The sequence below is a fragment of the Bubalus bubalis genome, chromosome 13 (genome assembly GCF_019923935.1).
Source record: "Bubalus bubalis isolate 160015118507 breed Murrah chromosome 13, NDDB_SH_1, whole genome shotgun sequence".
NCBI lineage: Eukaryota > Metazoa > Chordata > Mammalia > Artiodactyla > Bovidae > Bubalus > Bubalus bubalis.
In genome coordinates, this window is record NC_059169.1 from 61106377 (window position 1) to 61133284 (window position 26908).

Here is a 26908-nt window from a genome sequence, read left to right on the forward strand (position 1 = left end):
TATATATGTAACATATATATATATATATGACATGAATTGAAAGAATAGGAAAGCATCCACCTGTGCCTCCTTAGCTGTTTCTCTGGGGGACCCCTTGTTGCTCTAGCACCTCCAGCTTTCACCTTCCACCAGTCTGCACTGCATTATTTGGCCATTCAGAGGTAGCACCTCTCTACTTAAAACTCCTCCTTTCTGGCTCTTCCCTCGTCCTTCCCCTAGAAGCTGGATACAGGAAGCTGGAAGAGGTTAGGGAAGGGGGACAATGGGACGGCAGTCATGCAGAGTGTCTGCTGGGCTGAATCAACAGGGGAGATGCTCAGGACTCGGTGGCCTGGGATAAGTCTGCCAACAAAGAAATGTCCTCTGGATAAGACTGACTTTGCTCATTCTAACCTCACATTACCACTGCCTCCTATATCCCATCCCTCTATCTATTTGAGGTCATACGCCTCTCCCAGGGCGATAACCATAATCTGTTTCCAGGCACCAAGTATTTGCCACTATGCATAGGGACACTTGAGGAGTGTAAGATTTGAAGAGGAAGCCTGGGAGGTGGGGAAAGCAGTCCCAGCCCATTTTTCTAAAGCTTCATTCTGGAAATTAGGGCAAGGTAATAAAGGTAGTGGCTGGAGAAAATTGGGGGCATCCTGGACCCTAAGTACAAGCCTGGGTGGATAGTTAGCTGATACGCTTCAATACGGCACAGAGTCTCAGAATTGGTCATTAGCTATGCCATACTCACTGTTAAATATTTATACTATTACCCTTATGCACAGCCATGGTGGTGTATTCATTAGAAATCCATAAATGTTGCTACTGAAGGGCCCTAAGAAAGCAAAGATTTGCCAGATGCCAGAGTCTCCTCTGCAGCCATCTGTGTTTCAACCCTAATACTGATTATTTCTTGTCTGAAATCATCCCATTCTAGGCCAAAGGTGAGTCCAGTTTCACAACAGCACTAGGAGCCTGCACAGAGAGCAAGATCTCAGGGACTACAAACAAACATTGGATACCTTGGTCTCTGTCTGGATCAGACTTATGGTCTAGCAGAAAGATAAACTGAAACTGTACAAAATGAACTAGGGAAAATGTTGAGCTATTTTAAATAAAACACTCAATTCCCAACCAAGCAGAAGGAATACAAATAGTTAGCTTCCACTCTCTCATTGAAACCCCAGGAGAATGAAGAGGCTTTTTTTGGGGGGTGGGGGAAGCATTAGGAGAATGGGGGATATGATTATTATTTTTAAGTATTAATATAAACTGTAAGAAAAAAGATCACGGCAACAAAATAATTAAAAACTGGAAAGCAAAAGGCCTAGTGTTAACTAATTTGGAAAAACAATTAAGAAACAAAACTTGAATTATAGAAAGCCAAGAAGAAATACCATTTACTCTGCATAACCCCTAAAATTTCAGGAACTGGAAAATTCAGGGCTAGAGGTGGGGCTCTAAATAGGAAAGTCAGTTAAAAGTCTGTTTAAGAAACAAACATCCACAGACAGGCAGCTGCTGGCCCTCTAGAGAAGCCTGGAGGTTTATTCCCTGGAGAAGATAAAACAGGATGAGAAGAGTAGAAGGTAAGATAAGGCAGGCAATGCTCCCTTTCTGAAAATAGGGATTACATAAATGCCTACATGTTGAATAATGAGAAATCACACCTTGTTTTTCAAATATGAATTTTCATATTTGAAATCTGTTAAGTACAATTAAACTAAAATAATAGCAATAATAAAAATAATAGTTACTGTAGTATAGTGCAAGTCCCACAATCCCCAACCAAAATCCTTGAGGTCAGAATTGTTTCAGAATTCAGAAAGTTCTGAGTGGGGTCTAGGGCACCCCTGGTAATTAAACACATTAATATTTCTCCAGTGAAATGTCTGAAAAGTCACACTAACTGGGGTAAATAAGGAGTACAACTAACCTGACTGTTCAGGTCATATTTTGCTGCCAACTTAGTTTTAATGCCAGACATTTAAGAAACAAAACAAAACAACTTTTGGTTTTCAGAGCTTTCTGGATTTGAAATTCTAGAAATGGAATCATTGACCCACATTTGGATAAAGGGGCCTATCCTTCTATTCCAATGCAATTTTTAAAATAATCTACTCAAGTTTCCTGGGTCTTATTTTCTTCATGAAATAAAATAGGGCAAATATCTTCAAAATTAGATAATAAATTATTCAAGCTATTACCTCTTTTGCTGAGTTTTTTATTAGTATTCAGGAAACTGATCAGAATAGTTGAACAGATTATTCAAACCAATTTCAGTCCAATGACTATATCACTCTACATTATCCTTCGGGTTGGCACTGAGCTCTCTTTCTTGATGATCAGGATCTTCAACAGTACCTGGAAGATGGAGAATTCAACTGCAAACAAACACAAGCCCAGATAAGTCCAGACAGAATGGTGACAGGAATGGAGTTTGTTGTCAGTTTCCTAAGCTCATGACTATTTATGCACCCCTGCAACCAGCATCCAGAATTTCACACTGTCCCCACAGCTCCCACAGCCTGCCTGGTCTTGCTTCATTCAAGAGCCTGTCCTCTGGATTCTGCCCAATCTTCTGTTTCTAAATCAAAACCCCTATGTCCCATTCCCTGATGATCCAGCTTTTTACACTGTAAAGTTAAAAATAAATACACTTAATTCATGCAAATGTGTTAACAAGTTTATTAAGTCAATACATTGCTGTGCCAGGAGCATTTCAAATCAAAGCTGCAACCAACAAAGATACTCAGGGGAAGGGAATTAACCCTTATTAAGAGCCTATTATTTTTCAAAAACTTTGCACAATTTATTTCATTTAATCCTCATTTAATATCCCCATGACAGATTAGTATAATAAACCAGTTTTTTTTTTTTTTTTTTTTCAGGTGAAAAAATTGCAGCTTTGAGAAGGCAGTTTGTTTAAGGTCACATACCCAGTCGGCAGGAACTTCAAGATGGGAACCCATTCTCTTTCCAGCAGGCTGCCCTACCTCCTTAAAAGAGTGAGGCAGTATAAATACTCTGGCCACCAGCAGGAAGAGGATTTGAGGCTCCAAGAGCCAACCACATTCTCTTGCTATTTCCTTCTTTTTAAATTTCTGTTTACCACTTGAGGCCCACTGATCATTATGCCAAAGACCACACCAAAAGGCCCATTCTCATTACAATTATAAAAATCTTGTACATAGCTACAGCACTCATAAAATTCCCCAACAAGAGAAGACTAATAATTAAGAGATGCCTGCTCTATGAGGTTCACAGAGGGCAGTCAGTTTAGCATGAATGTAAAAGATGAACACAAAAGTCAAAAGTATGGTTCATAAAGTGTCCTTGACACACAATCAGCATATAGAAAAGACCTGCAGAATTAGCCACTGCCAAATATGCCCATGCTTATTGTGTGCTGTTTATCCTGCTGTCACACAGAGGGGAAAGGTAAACACTCGCTTCCTAACTTCAATCCTCACATAAGCTCCATGAGGCCAGTTTTCATTGCTACATCTTCGGTGTGTAGAAAAATGTCTAAACTGAGGCAACTCAATAAACATTTGCTGAACAAATGAATGAATTTGTTCATGTCCTTTCTCTGGAATCTCTTCCCCTCCTCTATCTATCCCACATTTTCTGCTGCTGCTGCTAAGTTGCTTCAGTTGTGTCCGACTCTGGGCGACCCCATAGACGGCAGCCCATCAGGCTTCTCCATCCCTGGGATTCTCCAGGCAAGAACAATGGAGTGGATTGCCATTGTGGGTCCTTTAAATCTCTAATCTCTTCTCCCAAATCTTTAGTCTTTCCCCTTCCTTCAGCAGAACCTTATTTAAAACAAACAGAAATATTTTTACTGGGTATATGTGCGTTTCTGAGTTAGCTGAGAAATGGAAACACAGAATACTCTTAGAAATAAGAGTTATAATGAAAAAAAACATATGGTTAATGCAGAGTATATTCAATTCTTATCAAATGCAGATATACACTGAAACAGTAGCAGCTGTGTTTATCTCATAATTTAGGTATTTGAAAAAAAAGTGCAATGTGTTTATTTTAATGTCAGTTTGTGTCAAGTTTAAAATATAACATGCATTTGTCTATATATTTTACCTCTTTTCCTAGAGAATCTTTTAATATTTAAATATAACCTATATCCCTAATTCCCAGCCCTCATCATATATCAATCTGTCAGGGGGGCAGTGGGGAAGAGAATTCATTATAAACTATGTATTGACAGAATGCTCTAAAATATATTCTAACAAATAAAGTTGGAAAATAAATTTGGTAGCAACAATCTAAGCTTTGTTGTATTTCACAAAAAGATCTACGTTTAAAGGAAAAAAAAACATCACATGTGCAACAGCACACAGGGTTGCTATGGTAACAGACGACATTTTTTATATTTACTCTTCAATTGTACATATGAGCTATTACAACCAAATAATGTCAACATCCATTTCCTTCTGATCATATACAGGTCTCCAGAATAAGTAGTACTTACAGTTCAAGGAATTCTCATTTTTTTTAACCAGTCTTCTTCTGTCTTTTCTAGAAATTATAATTAAAATACATATAATAATAATGATTAATATAGGGCACTGGGGTTAAGTTTTACACCATCATTTAACTCACTAGGAACACTCCCCAAATGAGAAAGAAACCTAATAAACACAAATGTCAGTTTAAACATTTAAAGTATCCATGCGTTTGTGTGTGTGTGTGTGTGTGTGTGTGTGTGTGTGTGTATTTAGGTAGCAACAAGGTCACCATGCAAATGAGGAGAAAAAAGAAATTTTTTTAAATGTATTTGGTTTTACTACCTGAGCACACAAATGAATCTACTTTTCCCACAGCTGTGTTTACATGAAAAGATACGAAATACCTACTATCCTGAACATATAATTCTATAATGGTTCCCTAAACCTTGATTTTACTATTTATTTCAAAATGTACCTCTAGCATGGCCCTTGGGCACATTTAAGTAACTACTAACTAAGGTAAACAGAATTCCAGCCTCTCCTCATTACATGATACAGAGGACTGGCTTTTCCAGAGTCTCCGTTACCTTTCTAACCTCCTCAGCCAGTCCTCCTCCAGCTGCCTGGGAAATTAATAGCCTGTCAGAACCATCATGGGCCACCAGAGTACCAATAATGAGGTGCTTCCAAGTTAAGTAAATATGAATCTAATTTGTAGCTGTTACTCTATTATAACAAGATTGAGGGGTGGACAGAAGAAAAAGATGTAAAGAAAAATAAAGGACTCTCCTAAAACAGGCACCTGAGTCACCCACAGTTGACCCTTATACCAGCTGATACTACAACAACGTTAGGGAGTTAAATGCAACTTTCTCTCTGAGACTAATTGAAAGAAACATGCATAGGTTATCCAACCATTCACATACATCCTTTCTCTAATACAAGGGATGTAGCTCTTCATGTTACATTTGATGAACAGGATTTCTTTTTTTTTAAGAAACCAGTTAGAGGGCATTATGCTAAGAAATAAATCAGAAAGGAAAAGACAAATACTATAAACATCATATGTGGAACCTAAAAATACAACAAACTAATTAATAAAACAAAAAAGCAGCAAATTCAGATACAGAGAAAAAACTAGTGGTTATGGGAGGCAGGGGCAATATAAGGGTGGAAAAGTGGGAGGTACAAACTACTGGGTGTAAGATAAGCTCAAGAATGTATTATACAGACTCCCCTGGTGGTCCAGTGGTTGGAAATCCACCTGCCAATGCAGGGGACATGGGCTTGGGCCCCTGGACCAGGAAGATTCCACATGCTGCAGAGCAGCTAAGCCTGTGTGCCACAACTCCTGAGCCTGTGCTCTAGAGCCTATAGGCTCTGAAACAAGAGAAGCCATGGCAATGATAACCCACACACTGCAACCTAAAAGTAGGCCCTGCTCTGAGAAACTAAAAAGTCCACGTGCAGCAACAAAGACACAAAGCAGCCAAAAATACATCCATAAATAAATAAAATTATTTTAAAAAGAATGTATTATACAACACAAGGAGTATAGACAGTATTTTCTAATAACTATAAACGGAAAGTAACTTTTTAAAATTGCATTAAAAATTAATAATAAAAAAAGAGAAACCAGTTAGAGATCTTTGAAAGCATAAAAATATACCTCTACTGAAGTCTTCCACTGTAGGTAGATCATCTTTAGTGTCTTTCGGTCGAGGGGAACCACACAGTCTTCTGGCAACAAAGATTCTGGGGGTGGAGGGGGGGAAGAGAACAAATTTCATCTCTCCTGTCACACATACTTTTACCCTGAATATGAAGATATGCAAACATGATATCTAGACCTCCATAATGATAAAAGCCTGGTTTTGAAGCTATTTCAGTGACAGCTAAAGCAGGAATTAGTTTGTCTCAGATTCCTATTAGCAAACGCTACCCAGACTCAATAAAAATGCTTAGGTATATATGGATAAAGTGATGTGTATCTTAGTTCATATTCTCGTGTAAATACAAATATATACACATCAGCAGCAGATACTGTCACAGGGCATAAAATTTAGGCAGGCATCCTTTCCTGAAACATTGTATAGAATATTGCAAGCACAGCAAGTTTAGTCTTCTTGCAAATTGCTCCTTCCACATAAGAGTGTATGGGGGGAAAAAATCCTCACAATTAAGATACTCATAAGCAAGTCCACACATTGATCTAAACAAATCAGCCAAATTAAACCATACAAGATATTCTTCCTATACGTGCACATCCCTAGCAACATGAGTAGCTTGGTTTCTTCAGGTCTATATATGGTTACTATATAATCCTACTGTGTCTCAGTTCGGTTCAGTTCAGTTCAGTCGCTCAGTAGTGTCCGACTCTTTGCGACCCCATGAATCACAGCACGCCAGGCCTCCCTGTCCATCACCAACTCCCCGAGTTCACTCAAACTCACGTCCATCAAGTCAGTGATGCCATCCAGCCATCTCATCCTCTGTCGTCCCCTTCTCCTCCTGCCCCCAATCCCTCCCAGCATCAGAATCTTTTCTAATGAGTCAACTCTTTGCATGAGGTGGCCAAAGTACTGGAGTTTCAGCTTTAGCATCATTCCTTCCAAAGCACACCCAGGACTGATCTCCTTTAGAATGGACTGGTTGGATCTCCTTGCAGTCCATGGGATTCTCAAGAGTCTTCTCCAACAATACAGTTTCTACAGACTTCCTAATAATAGAATTCAAGTTCCCTGTCTTATTGACAAGGCCGTAGATATGCCAGAGCTTTGCTCCTTCGACCTTCGGCTATAAACGAATTGGTTTACAGCCTCCACTTAAGAGTTTTCTCCTTTCCTTCTTTAAGCATCTTGTGCTTGTGCTCAGACCTCCTTTCGCAAAGAGGTCCTATTTCTGTGATCTCATCGACTGCAGCCTGACAGGCTCCTCTGTCCATGGGATTAGCCAGGCAGGAATTTTTCAAGCATACACTATTTCCAAATGTAAAATTCTTTCCCTCTGTTTTTCTTTTAAGTCACATTTGTATGATATAAGCACAGTTTACAATTCACTCCCATTTGGAGCCATCCCAGACAAAACCACAACCCCATATTCTCTTCTACAATCCCTTTGGCACAGCTAACCTCACTCATAAAATATTCATAAGTTTATCATTTATATTTTCTATGCACAATAATTTGTTTTGTGTTAGTCTTGTCTCCCCCATTTAGAAGGTAAGCTACTTGATGAATGAGGTCTATTTCCTCTAAAAAGCTTTCCAAAGCTTAATTAATGGATGCTGGATCATTATTGTTGATTATGATGGTATTGTGCATTCAGGGGAGGAGGTTTAGAATCTTTTCCCACTAGTGCCTTCATGCTTTCTGGTGCTGATCTAAGGCAGTGGTTATTAACATTTTGGGGTCACAGTCATCCCTGAGAACCTGATAAAATCTAAGGACTTTCTCCCAGAAAAATGACACAAAACGACACAAAGAATTATGCATATAATTTCAGAATATGAACTTTGGAATAAGATTCCTGGCTTAAAAGCAAATGCAATTTAACTTTTAAAATTGGTAGGTTTCTTTGGTGCATCTAGGAAGATAGAAAATGGCAGCAAACCATAACGATGTGGTTATTCATAAAGCTTATAAAAATGGTAAGAATGACACCAGAACAGGTTGATAGTTGTTGAGTTCTCAGACTCTGAGATTTAACCAATCTTGGGTCTGAGCTGATTTAACCAAATATGTGGAAAACAGCAGAAGTTCAGGAGCAAAGTAAAAACCACTGGAAGTTAAAGTGTGAGAGAATCCCAGGCTCAATGGTAGGTGCAAAAGAAAAAGACTATCAGGAAGATATTGGATGCAGGGACTGGAGCTTTACTTCTTGGCTCTTACAGCTTCTGTCCCCAAGGAAGGGGACATATAATTACAAGAAATCATTAACATGTGCAACTGACTTACAGACAAGGGAAAATTGGGATATGTTCTTCATTTGCTTTTTAAGATATTCAGTATCTTAAACAGGCATATTATTTAGAGGAAATTTACTTAGAATATTTACTTATAATGTTATAACAATATTACTTATAATATTAAAAAAAGTCAACCAGTCAGACTCCTTCCTAACCTTCTTTTCACTACCCTTCTCAGACAGTCTTTAAAAATTAAACTGATTTCAGGTATTTTTTCATCACTTAATTTTCATTGTCCATCGTTTTACTATTCTCATATCTACAAGCCCAACTGTGAATGAGAAAGGGTCATATGCTAAACAAGGGAAATGTAGAAAGCAGAAAGATTTTTCCAAAAATAAAGCAGTCCATCTCTATTTGTTACCAATCACTGTTAGCCTGTCTCATTCTTCATTCTTCCTACTGTTTAAATTGAGGATCCAAGTATTCAACATGCTCAAAAACATTTCAGACTACTGGTCGATCTGGCGGTGGGAGTTGGGGCTTGACTCCATCAAGCACCATTTGCTATACATCCTCCACTTCCATCTCTGAAAAGCATCGCAAGATCAGTTAACTGTAAGAAATCACTAACATGAGGTAGAAACACCTCAAAAATTACTCACATATATTAAATTGGACTTTTTATTTGTACCAAATAAACTCAATTTACCCACTGGAACTCCAGGAGATCCAAAAAGCTTTACTAGTTGAAAGGCAAACTCCTGTGATAATGGTAGGTCAAGAGAATCAAAGTAGTCAGGGCTTGTTAAATCTTGGTTATCCTGAGTTTGTAGGAACGGTAAAGGCCTAGGTTCTTCCCATGTCTTTAGCTTTTCAACAAAACTTTGATTTAAGGAGTGAAGATCAGAGGTGATACTAGAAGAGTACAAAGTATCAGGCTGGCTACTTAAAATTTCTGAAGAAGTAAACCTTACATCATTTAGTTTATCATCTACTCTCCTCTGAGAGTTGAAAGTCGAAAACAGTTTCTTGCCTGAAAAAGATATCTTCCAAAAGCTAGATGGATACTGTAGCATAAGACAAGGAATGGGGTTTCTGTAAAAATACACAGAATGCCTTACTCTATTAAATAGCAGGTAATGAGAATAAAATTGTCCACCAACATTTAGAAGAGAATCTTTAACAATGTCAAAGTAAATGTCAAAGTAAAACCATGACGGATGATAATCGAAGGTCATAATGTGTTGCTTATTCTCTTCATTATTTACTTCTGAAATTTCATCTTTTTCTTCTTCCAAAATAATTTTTAGTCCTTGGCTTTCTGTTAACAAGTCACATTTCCCCATTTCTTTTACATTGGTATGACTCTGTCCCAGTAAGTTAAAGTTTGGTGCCAGACTGAAAATCCTTTTCTGCCTCTTTTTATTCTCTGTTGAATGTAAGGTACTCTTCAGGATATCCAGTTTAAAGAAGTGGCTTTGAAAGATATTTGTCTCTGTTTCTATAGCTGAATCTATATTCTCAGTTGGAGATGACAAGTCTTCATTTTCTATCGATAGCTTCTCTTCTATCAATGTTTCTGGACTGTCTCCTGGCCCTTCCGAAGTGGAGATCAATTTGATCAACTGCCCCCTGCTGTCAGGATGAGCCAGCTTTTGCCGTCTATCTTTCTTTGGTCTCTGTTCACATATAAACTTATGAGGCCCCTCAGGCCAGCTACCAAAATAGGGTTGTCTATCAGAACCCAACTGTAAATCACCATCAGACAAATCATTTGAGAAAAAAGCCCAATTATTGTTTTTAGTTGTATTTACTGCTTGTTCCTTTCTTAAAACTTTATCTGATGTTCCAGATGTATATTGATGGCACAGACTTGTTTCATTCAGGAGACTCTCATCTACCATCTCTCCCTTCTGCATAAATAAGCATGGGGCTTCAGCAAATTTGTCCTGGGTGTTTAATGTCATGATATTCCTATTTTCAATACACTTTTCTACCTCTGTAACAGAACAGTCATCACTTGCTACACAGGAAAGATTTTGAGTCACTGTTGGACAAGAAACAGAACTTTCATTTGGCATCAATGACAAACTTAGAAACAAGTCATCATTATCTTTAGGGAGGTAATTCTTTGGTGGACTGTCCAACTCAACAACAGACATAACATCTGGCAAACTGTTTTCAGAATTTATGTCTTCCTGTCTTTTATCCTTATGGACATTCACAAAATCTCCCACTTCATTTCTCAGACCAACAGTTAAGGAACACTCTGATTCCCTTTTGGTCTCTTCTAAGTCTTCCTCTTCACTCTGAGATGGGTCCTGATCTCCTGGTGTAAGATAATTTAAGGTTTCAAATGAGTTTTCCTCCATGATTTTATTATGACTGTTCTGCTTTTTACTTCTTTTTCTGTTTCTCTTCCTGGCTTTGCTGAACCTGTGCCCAGTTTTCTTCAAATCTCTTTCTCTGAAATAGAAAAAGAAAATTATAACTTAATTACTTATATAACAATATAAACTAAAACATTATACTCAATGTGCAGATTTACAAACCATTAGTACAAGAGATTCTAAAGTGTGTGTGCACTTTGTACTATGGTGGTGGTTTAGTCACTAAGTCATGTCCGACTATTGCAACCCCATGGACTGTAGCCCATCAGGCTCCTCTGTCCATAGGCTTTTCCAGGCAAGAATACTGGAGTGGGTTACCATTTCTTTCTCCAGGGAATCTTCCCGACCCAGGGATCGAACCCGCGTCTCCTGCACTGCAAGCAGGTTCTTTACCGACTGAGCTATAAACTTTAATCCTCTAAATTAAAAATGAATACACTTTGAGAAACTTACAACTCATTTCATAAACAAATAACTTTAGGAAAATCTAATGTTTTCCTTAAGATACTCAATATATATATATATGAAGTATACATATATATATGAAGTGTATATATATATATATATAGGAAGTGTGTATATATATATATGAAGTGTGTGTGTGTGTGTGTGTGTATATATATATATATATATATATATATATATATATACACACATATAGCTTCCCTGGTAACTCAGATGGTAAAGAATCCACCTCCAACGAGGGAGACCTGGGTTCGATCCCTGAGTAAGGAAGATCCCCTGGAGAAGGGCATGGCAATCCACTCCAGTATTCTTGCCTGGAGAATTCCCATGGACAGAGGAGCCTGGTGGGCTATAGTTCATGGGGTCACAAAGAATCAGACATGACTGACTAAGCACTGCAAAGCACAAATAAACAACTTACTTTTCCCAACATCTTGAATTTTGAAAAGTGACAGATAGAGTCTAAATGACACAGCTTTAATGGCTCAAGTAGTAGATTTTCTCTAGTCATAAAAATTTTGCCAACTAAGATGCTCCATCAAATTGTAAAGAACAGCTGATGATGAGCAGCCAAATTCAGTATCGGGATGATATGCTTCTAATAGGTTAGTAAGCAGTGGTTCTAAATCAGAGGCTCCACCACTGCTCTGTGGGGTGTGTGGAAATGTGGGAAGGCATTTTTGGGTCACTGGCACTTGGCACTGTAGTCAGGGGTGTTAACTATCCTGCAATGGCAGGGACAGTTTCAAGTGAAAATTTTTCTACCCAAATGAGCAGTAGTGCTCACATCAAGCACACTAAAAGTTCACAGTGCCCCTTAATTAAAAGCAATCTTAGATCCTGAGGGAAAAACAGAGGACTTAGGAAATATTCTAATTTAAAATATAAAGGTTTGGTTATCTTCTCTTCCACAATGTACAGATAGAGTTAAAATGTAGTGGAGGAAGGACAACAGACGTAGCTGAGGGAAAAAAATCCCGGGAAGAGGAACGGAAAATAAACAATTAGACAAGCAAACAAACACTGAAGTAGAGAAAGATAATGAGGAAAAGAGAAATCAGTCAAATTGGTTGGGCGTTGGACAGAAGAGCTTATTAAAACTACCCCAGCCTCTAGCCTGATTTATTCCATCCCATGTTGCTGGGCAATTTTCAACAAGCAAGACCCCTGAATACCTCATTCTTTGTTAACTAATTGCTGCTGCCTTTGTTTACATATTCCTTGATGTTGGTTTAGAAAGAACATTAAGATTGTAAATCAAATATTCTTCAATTTAAAAAAAAATTTTAACATAAAAAAGAACATTAAGGACAGCAAATTCTGAGAAGCAGTTAAGATGGGGTTTCCATAAAAAGGATATGGAGTAAAGAATGGCAACTTTGGCAGAACTCTCCTTCATGGTCAGTTCTAGCAGACTCCAGTGAAAGGTCTAGTTGAAGTCTAAGGGGCAGTCAGTTGTAAAATACACACTGCAGACAGGTCTGCTGTTCTGAAAACAAACTCCACTGTCTTCGTCCAAACATGCACCATCTTGTTGTAGGGCAAAGAGGAAAAGAATGAGTCGAGTTTGTTGTTGCTTTATTTATTGGACTAAATGGTATAAAAGAATGAGTGTTTGCTGTTGCTTTATTTATTGGACTAAATGGACTTAAGATTCACTCCAGGCCTTGTGACTTTGTGGAGCTGAATGCACTTAACGTGTAGCCACTGTCCCTTTAAACAGTTTTATACTGCACAAGGAAGGAGAACTCTAAACTAAGGAACTGGGTTCCTATATATAGTTCATCACAAAAATTTTTAGAGCTCCTTATGCCACCAGGAATTCTAAGGTCCACAATGCTACTTTGAAAACTGGTTTTTTTTTCTTTAAAAAAAAAAAAAAAAGCTATTTAATGCACACTTACTCTGTATTAAGATTATTTAATTCCTTTATATGTACAAACTTACCTAATCTTCTTCATAACAACCATATGTAATAAGGCAAATGCCAGTTTTACTCCCATCTCAAAAAGGCAACTTTTTGAGATGGGAGTAAACAAGGAAACAAAGAGAAACTTCAGGATTTTCTGTACTACAGCCACAATAGAAAATAGCATGGAGGATCTTCAAAAAGTTAAAAATACAACTATCATGTGACCCAGCAATTCCACTTCTGGGAATATATCCAAAGGAAATAAAAACACTAATTCAAAGAGATATCTGTACCCCATGTTCACAGAAGCATTACATGGAAACAAGTGCCCATCAGTAGATGAATGGATAAAGAAGTTGTGGCATATACAATGGACTATTATTCAGTCGTAAAAAATGAGGAAATTCTACTATTTGTGACAACATGGATGAACCTTTAAGACTTTATGGTAATTGAAATCAGTCAGACAAGGAAAGACAAATACTGTATGATCTCACTTATATGTAGACTCTAATACAAAATGAACAAGAAAAACTCATAGGAAAAGAGGTTAGATTTGTGGTTATCAGAGGTGGGGATTGGGGTTGGGCAGAATTGGAGGAAAGTGGTCAAAAGGTACAAACTTAGTTATTCAATAAGTAAGCACTGGGGATAAAACATAGTAACACGGTAACTATAGTTAACACTGCTATATGATTCATAGGAAAGTTAAGAGAGTAGATTCTAGGAGTTCTCACCACAAAGAGAGAAATTTTTTTCTTCTTTTTGCATCTACACGAGTTGATGGATGTTAACTAAACCTATTGTGGTAATCATTTCACAATGTATGTAAATGAAATCATCTTATTGTACATCTTAAATTTACAGTGATATATTGACTATGCCAGTGCATTTTCTTAGCAAAACTCTATTAGTCTTTGCCCTGCTTCATTCCATATTCCAAGGCCAAATTTGCCTGTTACTCCAGGTGTTTCTTGACTTCCTACTTTTGCATTCCAGTCCCCTATAATGAAAAGGACATCTTTTTTGGGTGTTAGTTCTAAAAGGTCTTGTAGGTCTTCGTAGAACCGTTCAACGTCAGCTTCTTCAGCGTTATTGGTTGGGGCATAGACTTGGATTAATGTGATACTGAATGGTTTGCCTTGGAAACGAAAAGAGATCATTCTGTCTTCCAACAACACAAGCGAAGACTCTACACATGGACATCACCAGATGGGCAACACCGAAATCAGATTGATTATATTCTTTGCAGCCAAAGATGGAGAAGCTCTATACAGTCAGCAAAAACAAGACTAGGAGCTGACTGCGGCTCAGATCATGAACTCCTTATTGCCAAATTCAGACTTAAATTGAAGAAAGTAGGGAAAACCACTAGACCATACAATTATGACCTAAATCAAATTCCTTATGATTATACAGTGGAAGTGAGAAATAGATTTAAGGGACTAGATCTGATAGATAGAGTACCTGATGAACTATGGACGGACAGGGATCAAGACCATCCCCATGGAAAAGAAATGCAAAAAAGCAAAATGGCTGTCTGGGGAGGCCTTACAAATAGCTATGAAAAGAAGAGAAGCGAAAAGCAAAGGAGCAAAGGAAAGATATAAGCATATGAATGCAGAGTTCCAAAGAATAGCAAGAAGAGATAAGAAAGCCTTCTTCAGCGATCAATGCAAAGAAATAGAGGAAAACAACAGAATGGGAAAGACTAGAGATCTCTTCAAGAAAATTAGAGATACCAAGGGAACATTTCACGCAAAGACAGGCTCGATAAAGAACAGAAATGGTAGGGACCTAACAGAAGCAGAAGATATTAAGGAGAGATGGTAAGAATACACAGAAGAACCGTACAAAAAAGATCTTCATGACCCAGATAATCACAATGGTGTGATCACTGACCTAGAGCCAGACATCCTGGAATGTGAAGTCAAGTGGGCCTTAGAAAGCATCACTACGAACAAAGCTAGTGGAGGTGATGGAATTCCAGTTGAGCTATTCCAAATCCTGAAAGATGATGCTGTGAAAGTGCTGCACTCAATATGCCAGCAAATTTGGAAAACTCAGCAGTGGCCACAGGACTGGAAAAGGTCCGTTTTCATTCCAATCCCAAAGAAAGGCAATGCCAAAGAAGGCTCAAACTACCGCACAATTGCACTCATCTCACACACTAGTAAAGTAATGCTCAAAATTCTCTAAGCCAGGCTTCAGCAATATGTGAACCGTGAACTTCCAGATGTTCAAGCTGGTTTTAGAAAAGGCAGAGGAACCAGAGACCAAATTGCCAACATCCGCTGGATCATGGAAAAAGCAAGAGAGTTCCAGAAAAACATCTATTTCTGCTTTATTGACTATGCCTAAGCCTTTGACTGTGTGGATCACAATAAACTGTGGAAAATTCTTCAAGAGATGGGAATACCAGACCACCTGACCTGCCTCTTGAGAAATCTGTATGCAGGTCAGGAAGCAACAGTTAGAACTGGACATGGGACAACAGACTGGTTCCAAATAGGAAAGGAGTATGTCAAGGCTGTATATTGTCACCCTGCTTATTTAACTTCTATGCAGAGTACATCATGAGAAATGCTGGACTGGAAGAAGCACAAGCTGGAATCAAGATTGCTGGGAGAAACATCAATAACCTCAGATATGCAGATGACACCACCCTTATGGCAGAAAGTCAAGAGGAACTCAAAAGCCTCTTGATGAAGGTGAAAGTGGAGAGTGAAAAAGTTGGCTTAAAGCTCAACATTCAGAAAACGAAGATCATGGCATCTGGTCCCATCACTTCATGGGAAATAGATGGGGAAACAGTGGAAACAGTGTTAGACTTTATTTTGGGGGGCTCCAAAATCACTGCAGATGGTGACTGCAGCCATGAAATTAAAAGACGCTTACTCCTTGGAAGGAAAGTTATGACCAACCTAGATAGCATATTCAAAAGGAGAGACATTACTTTGCCAACAAAGGTTCGTCTAGTCAAGGCTATGGTTTCTCCTGTGGTCATATATGGATGTGACAGTTGGACTGTGAAGAATGCTGAGTGCCGAAGAATTGATGCCTTTGAACTGTGGTGTTGGAGAAGACTCTTGAGAGTCCCTTGGACTGCAAGGAGATCCAACCAGTCCATTCTGAAGGAGATTAGCCCTGGGATTTCTTTGGAAGGAATCATGCTAAAGCTGAAACTCCAGTACTTTGGCCACCCCATGAGAAGAGTTGACTCATTGGAAAAGACTCTGATGCCAGGAGGGACTGAGGGCAGGAGGAGAAGGGGACGACAGAGGATGAGATGGCTGGATGGCATCACAGACTCGATGGACGTGAGTCTGGGTGAACTCTGGGAGTTGGTGATGGACAGGGCGGCCTGGCGTGCTGCGATTCATGGGGTCGCAGAGTCGGACACTACTGAGTGACTGAACTGAACTGAACTGATTGACTATGCCAAAGCCTTTGACTGTGTGGATCAGAATAAACTGCGGAAAATTCTTCAAGAGATGCGAATACCAAACCACCTGATCTGCCTCTTGAGAAACCTATATGCAGGTCAGGAAGCAACAGTTAGAACTGGACATGGGACAACAGACTGGTTCCAAATAGGAAAGGAGTACGTCAAGGCTGTATATTGTCACCCTGCTTATTTAACTTCTATGCAGAGTACATCATGAGAAACGCTGGGCTGGAAGAAGAACAAGCTGGAATCAAGATTGCTGGGAGAAATATCAATAACCTCAGATATGCAGATGACACCACCCTTATGGCAGAAAGTGAAGAGGAACTCAAAAGCCTCTTGATATAAGTGAAAGAGGAGAGTGAAAAAGTTGGCTTAAAGCTCAACATTCAGAAAACGAAGATCATGGCATCTGGTCCCATCACTTCATGGGAAATAGATGGGGAAACAGTGGAAACAGTGTCAGACTTTATTTTGGGGGGCTCCAAAATCACTGCAGATGGTGACTGCAGCCATGAAATTTAAGAGTTATGACCAACCTAGATAGCATATTGAAAAGCAGAGACATTACTTTGCCAATAAACATCCCTCTAGTCACGGCTATGGTTTTTCCTGTGGTCATGTATGGATGTGAGAGTTGGACTGTGAAGAAGTCTGAGCACCGAAGAATTGATGCTTTTGAACTGTGGTGTTGGAGAAGACTCTTGAGAGTCCTTTGGGTGCAAGGAGATCCAACCAGTGCATTCTGAAGGAGATTAGCCCTGGGGAATCTTGGAAGGAACAATGCTAAAGCTGAAACTCCAGTACTTTGGCCATCTCATGAGAAGAGTTGACTCATTGGAAAAGACTTCGATGCTGGGAGAGATTGGGGGCAGGAGGAGAAGGGGACGACAGAGGACGAGATGGCTGGATGGCATCACCGACTCGATGGACGTGAGTTTGAGTGAACTCTGGGAGTTGGTGATGGACAGGGAGGCCTGGCATGCTACGATTCATGGGGTCGCAAAGAGTCGGACACTACTGAGCGACTGAACTAAACTGATGTCATTATTTATCAATAAAACCAGGGGGAAAAAAATCCCAGGGTCACATGGCTACTGGCAGGATTCAGACCAAGGCTCACTGGCTCTCCATTCTATATTCTTTACCCATTATACAAAATTGCCCCTCAAATTAAAAAGAGAATTTTACAAAAACACTTTGCTTCTCTTTCTCCTCCTCTCATCTTTAAATTCTCACATGTCCATAAACACAGAGATACCCAGCTGGTTAAGTGTTGAGTCCTTTTCTTGGAAGCAGTTCTTTGGTCTTAACTCATGCTATCAACTAACCTAAGAGTGTCTTGAGATTTTTTTTTCTCTGTTATCAAAGCAAATAAAGAACAACAGAAAGTGAGACAAGGTAGTGTGAAGCAGGAACCATCTTGCTAATCAGACTTTATTTCAAGGTTTTATATGAGAAATGGCAAGACCAGAGTAGATGGCTTATAATTCAGATAGGCTGATGAACATAGGGGCTCCTCCTGGAGTTAATTCATTTGTCATGGGGTAGAGGTAGTAATCATATTCTGGATATATTTTGAAGGAAAGACATGTAAGAGTTGAAAATCAATTGGTTAGAGGGTAAGAAAAAAGATAATGGCTGCAAAGATTTGGCCAGAACAACTCAAAGGATGAAGAAGCCATTTGCTGATACAAAGAAATCTGTGCAAGGTATGGATTTGGAGGGAGTGCTGCTTAATCAATTGCCTCAAATTTCAGCTCAGAATCTTAATCAGGAAATTAATCTGTCCCTATAGAAAGCAGAAAAGATGAGGGTTTCTCTAATATTCCTCATGAGTTCCTATGTTTTTTTAAATGAATTATAATCTGATAATAAAGCTATGACTAACCTGGACAGCATATTAAAAAGCAGAGACATTACTTAGCCAACAAAGGTCCGTCTAGTCAAAGCTATGGTTTTTCCAGTAGTCATGTATGGATGTGAGAGTTGGACTAGAAAGAAAGCTGAGCGCCAAAGAATTGATGCTTTTGAACTGTGGTGTTGGAGAAGACTCTTGAGAGTCCCTTGGACTGCAAGGAGATCCAACCAGTTCATCCTAAAGGAAATCAGTCCTGAATATTCATTGGAAGGACTGATGTTGAAGCTGAAACTCTAATACTTTGGCCATCTGATGCGAGGAACTGACTCACTGGAAAAGACCCTGATGCTGGGAAAGATTGAAAGCAGGAGTCAACAGAGGATGAAATGGTTGGACACCATCACCGACTCAATGGACATGAGTTTGAGTAATCTCCGGGAGTTGATGATGGACAGGGAAGCCTAGCGTACTGTAGTCCATGGGGTCACAAAGAGTCGGACACGACTGAGCAACCTAACTAAACAATCTGATATCTAATTAGAGAAAAGATAGTAGAAACCTACCAATGATGAAAACACATGATACCTGCAGAGAATTTAACATGGATCATGAAAGAAAGAGGTGGCTTAAAAAACTATTAAAATCTGAGAGATCAGGCAATTTATTAAAGCAGTTTGCTAAAAACTTAATCCAAGGAGTCTTAAGGACTGGAGTTTTTATTAAAAATACAAAGCCCAGAAGTATGAAAATCAGACTAACTGTACAAGGAAGTGTGTCAGAGACCTGTTCTGGTTCCAACCTGTATAGTGACCACACTTGTCCCAGTACTTGGAACAGGCCTTCTGAAAAGAAATACAAACCAGTAACAGGGACTTGTGAAGCATGTGGGAGATAAGAGAAGTGGTAATGGTGGGGATAACTTCTTCGAGAATGTATATGCACTACATGTGCCTAGTCAGTATACACATTTATTTATAAAGTGTAAAAGGCTCATCAAACCTATGTTGCACTCATGCTGATTTATTTAGGGATGAATGGCACCATTAAAAGAAAAGAAGCATCATGAAATATAAGTTAGTTATGGAGAAGAAATCAGGAGAGTTGGAGGAATGAGCTGTAGCTTTCAAAAAGAATGGAAGAAATAAGACAAGAACAAATGGTGACATATCTCTGAAAATAAGATTTAGCTTTTAGATAATGGCTTAGAATTCAAGCTCCTGGGTAGGGATGGAGTGTACCTTTTAAGAATCAGAAAGATAATGTTTGCTCAGGGGCAAGTTAACCTGACCAAGTGAATTGTGACCTGAAGACAAAGATGAGAGAACATCCAGTATAGCCAAAGCTTGGGGAGAAAAAAGTTATTGCTTCATGTTCTTCATGAGGAAAATAATTAAGGGAGCCGGGAAGATTATTACTTATTGCAGAAGTCTAGATACTAAATTTATGAAGCATGGGCAACCCATGAAGTAAAACTCAGTTAAAAAAAGAGATGTCTCACAGCTTTATGGAATGACTGTAGTTGAAATAATCCAGATCCAGGTTCTAGTCTTGATTTATTAATAAGCTAGAAGGGGAATCTTGGGCAAACCAGGTCTCCCTTCTGAAACAGAGATAACATTACCTTCCTGCAGAGTTGTAAAGATTAATATGGATGCCCTTAAATGACCTCTACCTAACTGACAGATTCCTTCCATTGCCTCTGCAGAAAAGAATAACTAATACCAATGACACAAAATGTTTGCAGCTAGATGGCTGTTTTCTAGTACAACCACACCTTTCTCCTCCTATTATTTAGAGCTGCATATTTACAAGGAGTCAGAGGAATTTACCCCCAAGTCTGTTTATACTAATAATCATAATTGTACTACAGTTATGTAGTTTGATTAAACATTATGTCAATCAGTAGAATGAGTACAAGAACAGAAGTTTCTATAAAAAATTAAATAAATGACCCAATAAAGATGAAGTACTAAACAATTGTTATCAAATCCAGTTTAGGCAGGATAACCATCAAGTTTTGCTTAAAAGTCACAAAAACCTATAATTTGCACTCCTATAGCTTTGAAGATTTCTTTGGGTTCTTCCTCCAATTTACATTACCAGAAACTGGAAATCCCTTAAATCCACACATTTATGGTCCATTAATCTATGACAAAAGAGGCAAGGATATACAATGGAGAAAAAGCCAATCTCTTCATTAAGTGGTGCTGAGAAAACTGAAGGGCTACATGCAAAAGAATGAAACTAGAACATTTTTTAATACCACATACAAACATAAATTCAAAATAGATTAAAGATCTAAATGTAAGACTAGAAAACCATAAAATTCCTAAAGGAAAACAAAGGCAAATACTCTTTGACATATGGTAGCAATATATTTTTGTATCTGTCTCCTGAAGCAAAGGAAATAAAAGCAAAAGTAAACAAGTAGGACCCAATTAGACTTAAAAGCTTTTGCTCAGTACAGGAAACCATCCATAAAACTGAATGATAACCTACTGAATTGGGAGAAAATATTTGCAAACGATATGACTGATAAGGGATGTTAATATTCAACATATATAAACAGTTCACATAACTCAATATAAAAAATAATCTAATTTAATAATGAGCTGAACTGAATAAACATTTTCCCGAAGAGAACATGCAAAGGCCAATAGGCACCTGAAGAAGATGCTCCATATTACTAACCATCAGGGAAATGCAAATCAAAACCACAATGAGATATCACCTTACACCTGTCAGAATGGCTACCATCAAAAAAGACAGAAGTAACAAACACTGGCAATGCTGTGGAAAAAAAGGAACTTTGGTACACTGGTTGGTGGGAATGTAAACTGGTGTAGCCACCATGGAAAACAGTATGAAGGTTCCTCAAAAAACTAAAACTACCACATGACTCGGCAATTCCACTCCTTGTCATGTACCAACAAAAAAAACCAGAAACACTAATTCAATACATGCACTCCAGCATTCATGGCAGGATTATTTACAGTTTCCAAGATATGGAAGCAATCTAAGTGTTATTAACGGATGAATGGATAAAGACAATGTGCTATATACAGTGAGTCCCCTGCACATGAACGTCCAAGTTGCAAACTTTAAAAGATGCATATGTGCGTTCCATCAATCCCAGCTTGCCCACCATCTCCTATCGCTGATGCTCCTTCAGCTCGAACATCTTCCACCTACCCTCTTTCCTCCAGCCAATAACACTTCTTGTTTGTTCACTTAACGGCAGCCCCTATATGCCAGCTATCGTACTGTACTACTAATCTTTTCAAGTTACTGTAAGATTAAAATTTTTTGGTGTTTTTTTTACTGTATTACTGTGTGAGAAATATTATAAACCTATTACAGTACAGTACTATATAGTCAATTGTGTTAGTGGGGCTCTTGGGCCAACTTTGTTGGACTTACAAACTAAATGGACTTATGAATGCACTCTCAGAACAGAGCTCATTCAAATGTCAGGGACATACTGCATACATACACACACACACACACACACACACACACAATGGAATACTACTCAGCCATAAAAAATGAATAAAATTTTGCCATTTGTAGCAACATGAATGGATTTGGAGAGACTTATACTAACTGAAATAAGTCAGACAGAAAAAGACAAACACTGTATGGCATCACTTACATGGGGAATCTAAAAAATAAAACAAACAAGTGAATATAACCAAAAGAAGCAGAATCAAGATACAGAGAACAAATTAAAGGTTACCAGAAGGGAGAGGCAATATAGGAGTAGAGGATTAAGAGGTATAAACTATTGTGTATAAAAAAATAAATTATGCTATACAGCTGTCAAAATTACAAATCTCACGATGATAAAGGTCTGATGTATTTGCATATTTACATATTTTAAAATATGCACATATATGTTTAAAAACAGGAATATGCAAAATACTAATGGTGGTGAACTATGGAGGTTGATTTCATTGTATTTTTCATTTTCTGTATGTCCAGAATTTCCTACACTGTAGATGTACTACTTTTGTAGTAGAAAAATAAATAAAGCCTTTCTTCAGTAAACAAATTAGGCAAAGCAAAGAGAAAGAACATGCAAAAGTGCTTTCTCAATATTTAAGCCTTATTCTAGAATTACAAATCCATTTATGGATTTACTGAACATGTTTTGACTAATGAACATAAATCTAATCCACCCCCCACAAACACACAAAAAAGCCTGTGTGCAAATTCATTTCTAGCTAGTAAGACTCAGCAATTACTGTTAATAACTGTCTTCTTAAAAAAAAAAGCTATTTTACTATTTGGTGATTTCTCTATATTTTCAACAGTCATGAACAAGAATAATTCCAATTCAAATTATAGTACAGTATATTAAATTAATTTTCCTATTTCCATTTTCTATCTCAAAGATTTCACTCTGAGATAATTCTTGACATGCTTTTATTACTGCCAATAATAACTGCAAGTTCTCAAAATTAAAACCTAATTTTTTTTAAGTACATTGATTTTGTTATGTCCACCCTTAGTCAAATTCTTTAAAAACGTATCGATATAAAGCAGCATATATTTTAAGATATATCAGATTAAAATAACATTTGCCTGAAAGTTAAATTCTCCAAGGGAAGTAGCTAATTTCCAAATCTTCTAACACCTTTTCAAGTAAATTCTCATTACGGCAAAGGGATTGCTTCAAATACAGAAAAGTCTTTTTATTTTCCCTTGACAAGATCACACTACTGCATGCATAAAATCCATGATTAATAAGGCAAATGAGTTCAATATTCTAAGATACTAACTCCAATTCTATCAATTACATTTCTCCTCTCTGTTACAAATCTAATTTAATTGCCAAGATTTGGGCAGTTCTAGTTCTTTTTTAAAAATACTTGCGGTTCATTTTCACTGCTAATGAACAACAATTTATACTAATGGCATTACTTCACAAACACCCACTATTCACAAAGAAAAATATAATTTATTTTGTTATATCATCATAATAAAACACTAAAAAACATAGGCTTGGACTATATGTTGTTTAAAAATTCCCTTAATAGCTGTTTGAACCAAAATTAGGAAAACTAAGGTGCTTAAATATCACTTCTCAGGAAAGGCCTATCCTGTCCCTGTATTTAAAATTGCAGCCATCCCTCCCTCCCAACCCTCAACCCAAACACCCCTACCCCAGGCCAGGCCCTGTTAGTCTCTTCCTTTTTCTCCTCAGCACTTTTTTCCATCTAACAGACAGTATAATTGACTTGTCTTCTTTGACTTCTTGTGAAGTTTTGTCCATTTTGCTCCCAGCTGCTCCCTCAGTCCCTAGCACAGTGTTTGTGATTTAGAGCTGCTGTTGAATGAAAAATTTTACGACGAGATAAACGGTGGAGGCACAGGTTTTCTCTGAGTCACAGGTTGGTGACTTACACAAATATGTGGGAAGTGAAATATTTAATTTTGTAATCAGAGTAAATCCTCATTTTTCACCCTGCTTAAGCTGAAAAACACTCTCGTAGCCTCAAATGAGATGTATTAATGCTTCCATGGTTGAAGATGAACATATGTTCCTATGATAGTGGCTCAGAACCTGAAAATGTACAATAAACCCAGGCGGAGAGAATTCAGAAGTCTGGAATTTTCCAGGAAAAAGGGTCAGGGTGCTTCTTTTTCTTTTTTGCTATTCTTTGTGTCTCAAATGACTCTTCTTACTCAGTTATTAACCATAAATCATATCAATAGTCTTCCTCATTGTGCTTACTGTACATGCTTTCCGTGTATTACCTTATTTAATAACTGTCATAATGACCCTAGAAGAAATTTACTATTAACCACATCTATCTATAGAGACAATGAAATTTAAATATTTTCCCCAAACATCTGGTGGGTGGTAGAGGTCTCTGGCATTTAAAGTTTGCATCTTAAAAACACTATGCAAATATTGCTCCCCCACTCATCATGACCATGTAATTTGTCATGAGATACAAGAATTCATGGATTCCAACATCACTATTATTACCTGACTAATCCTGCTCACCTTATCCTAAGCACAGACCATATACAAAAGGGAGAACTTCCGTGGATACAGAACAAGCTCTAGTAATGTGTAATTATGAACAATATCTCTTGCTGGGACTATTCATATCAAAGAAATTTCAGGCTACAAAAGCAGCTAAGCCAATAGTCAGTAGGGAGAAAGTAAAACTAACAAAAATCCCAGAAGTTCACAATAATAACAAAAACACAGCAAAAAGTGTTATTATCAGAAAATTTTCCTACTTAAAATGTTCATTTATTATGGAATGTGAATATATGGAACAGAGAAATATTGCTTTGCAAAAGAAGTCATTTCACATACCCCTACAAAAGGCCTGACAGATTTAAAATATAATGGTTTAAATACTAAAACTAAATGACTTTCTGAAAACTATAGGAAAAGAAAAATGCATTAGGTAAGCCTGTTTAATTTTACTTCTTGTCCTAAGACTGAAATGAGATTTGTGATATCCATGCACAATCTCATAAACATTCCAAAACACCAAGATAAACTTTCAAAACTTATTTTCCTACATATTCTCTAGCTTTATTTTCTTATTAGAAATTAACATGATTAAAGTAAGAATTTATCCCTATACTAGGCATAAAAAGGATACTAATAGCCTTTCAAATCACAAACTTACACCTACTTAGTAAACCTCATTAGTAGCTGGCATTGTTAAGACAGCCCTGATTTGCTACAACTTTTCAAGTTCTTAACGTTTGACATATTTAACAGTCACAGCTGTTGTTTTAAAATGAATACAGTAACTACATTGAAAATTCTTTTCAAACATGAGATTAAGAAAAAAGAATCATGCCCTCTAAGAATAAAAACTTACAAAACTGGTCTCATAAGCATAAATTTTAAATTACATACATTTAAAACTGTGGATTTATTTTAAGCTCATCATTTATGCAAGTAGAAAGCACTGACAGCAACAAAATGTGTGCATCTTTGTTGCCCTAATTTTCTAGCACAAACCATACACAACTTAGCTATTTGACAGACACAAACAATTTCACTCACTGGAAAATGGTTGATGATCTTAGATGTTTTTAACAAACTTTTGCTTTCCATGTGTTATCACTGTAAGTAAGTTATCGTTACTATACCGGTCTATAGTTACATCTTAAATGACTTAAAATGATGGGAGCTACTCACTGACTCTTTTAAACCACCCCACATAGTTAAGCTTCTTGAGTTCTTCCACCTGCATTTTATAGTGATTTTGCATCCTCAGATGTCTTCAGGTTATCAGCCCTATTCTCTCTAGGACTGCCCCAACTTTACTACCTCCTGCTACTGCTAAAATATTTGTGGTAGGGAAACCATTAAAATAGCCTCATTCAGGTCTTGTACAAAAAAAAAAAAAAGTAAATTGCCTCAGAAAAGTCTTTGAAAGGTACTGCATATGGACTTGGTGGGTGTACAGAGCATGTGACATTTATTTAGCAAATCAGTAAACTCTTAAAATCTTTTCAGAGTTTAGCCATGTGCCAAAGTTCACAAGGCAATGACTCCCCAGTGAGTGAACCATTCTGTTGTGTTTGAGTGAAAAAGCATCTGGCACAGATCCTGGAACACAGTAGGTTCTCAATCAATGTACATACACATCATGTGTGTACATGTTGTGTGTCTGTTTCAGACACAAAAAGGGCCTGGAGGATGCATACAAAGCTGTCTAACTAGATTATGAAGGGCATCATGAATAAAAAGGACTGACTTTTGCTTCATCTCCTTTTGTATGAAAATTTTTTAGGTCAGGCTTAAATCATTTATACCTATAACTTATATCCAGGTTTCTGTGTCCAAAAAAGCAATGCAAGCACAAAAGATCATTTCTACACTGTGTAGTTGGGATGACTGCCCTCACTGCATGCCTGTCAGTCACAACTGAGCGAGCTGTCTTACTGAAATGCTCAGAAGGACCTGTGAATGCTGCATAGCATAGTCACTTTACCATCACTTTTTCCTCCTTCATGTCATAGTTCAGTAGCATGGTTTTAAGTCATACTTCAGAGTACACCGATAGGTCTTTCACTTTCCAGCTTGCAGTTGCTCCTTTTGTTTCATGACATACTATCTATTAAGAGGACCCTAGCACATACAGTGTCAGTGGGGTTGCAGACTATATATAACCTTTGTGATGGGCTGGCTGCATTCCTGTACCATAATCTTAAAGGGGGAAAAACGGTTTCATTTTTTTTCCCCGTTTAAGATTATGTCCCAAAGAAGAAACTGTCTAAAAAGTTAAATCTGTAGTGGGTTCAGGTTTATGGTCAAAGAGTTCAGACAATGACACTCTTCCATAGTTTTACTTTTTTAAGAGACGGTTCACTATTGTGAACCATGTGTTCATCTGGCTGACTTCCAGGCAGCATACAGCATACAGCTTCAATTCTTTGATGCCATTTCTACTTCTCCATGTATCCTGTGCATCACT

The 26908-nt window shown here is 37.8% G+C and overlaps 1 protein-coding gene across 16 annotated transcripts in view; it reads right to left on the reverse strand.

The window, feature by feature from the left end:
* The window catches only part of N4BP2L2 (NEDD4 binding protein 2 like 2), an 88483-nt gene that overhangs the window by 24089 nt on the left and 37486 nt on the right, over positions 1-26908 (reverse strand). For 11 of the 16 annotated variants that reach the window (XR_006544086.2, XR_006544090.2, XR_006544087.2 and 8 more), the window contains 4 exons: positions 9083-10839; positions 6133-6218; positions 4487-4533; positions 2199-2375 (listed from right to left, as the gene is read on the reverse strand). Coding sequence is in view for 2 of the 16 variants with exons in the window: in XM_025263188.3 (XP_025118973.3) it covers positions 4510-4533; positions 6133-6218; positions 9083-10839 (1867 nt within the window). In the remaining 14 variants the exon portion in view is untranslated. Of the gene's footprint in view, positions 1-2194; positions 3810-4486; positions 4534-6132; positions 6219-8038; positions 10840-26908 lie in introns of those variants that run through there. The other 5 variants (XR_006544089.2, XR_006544088.2, XM_025263188.3 and 2 more) reach the window with 5 other exon arrangements.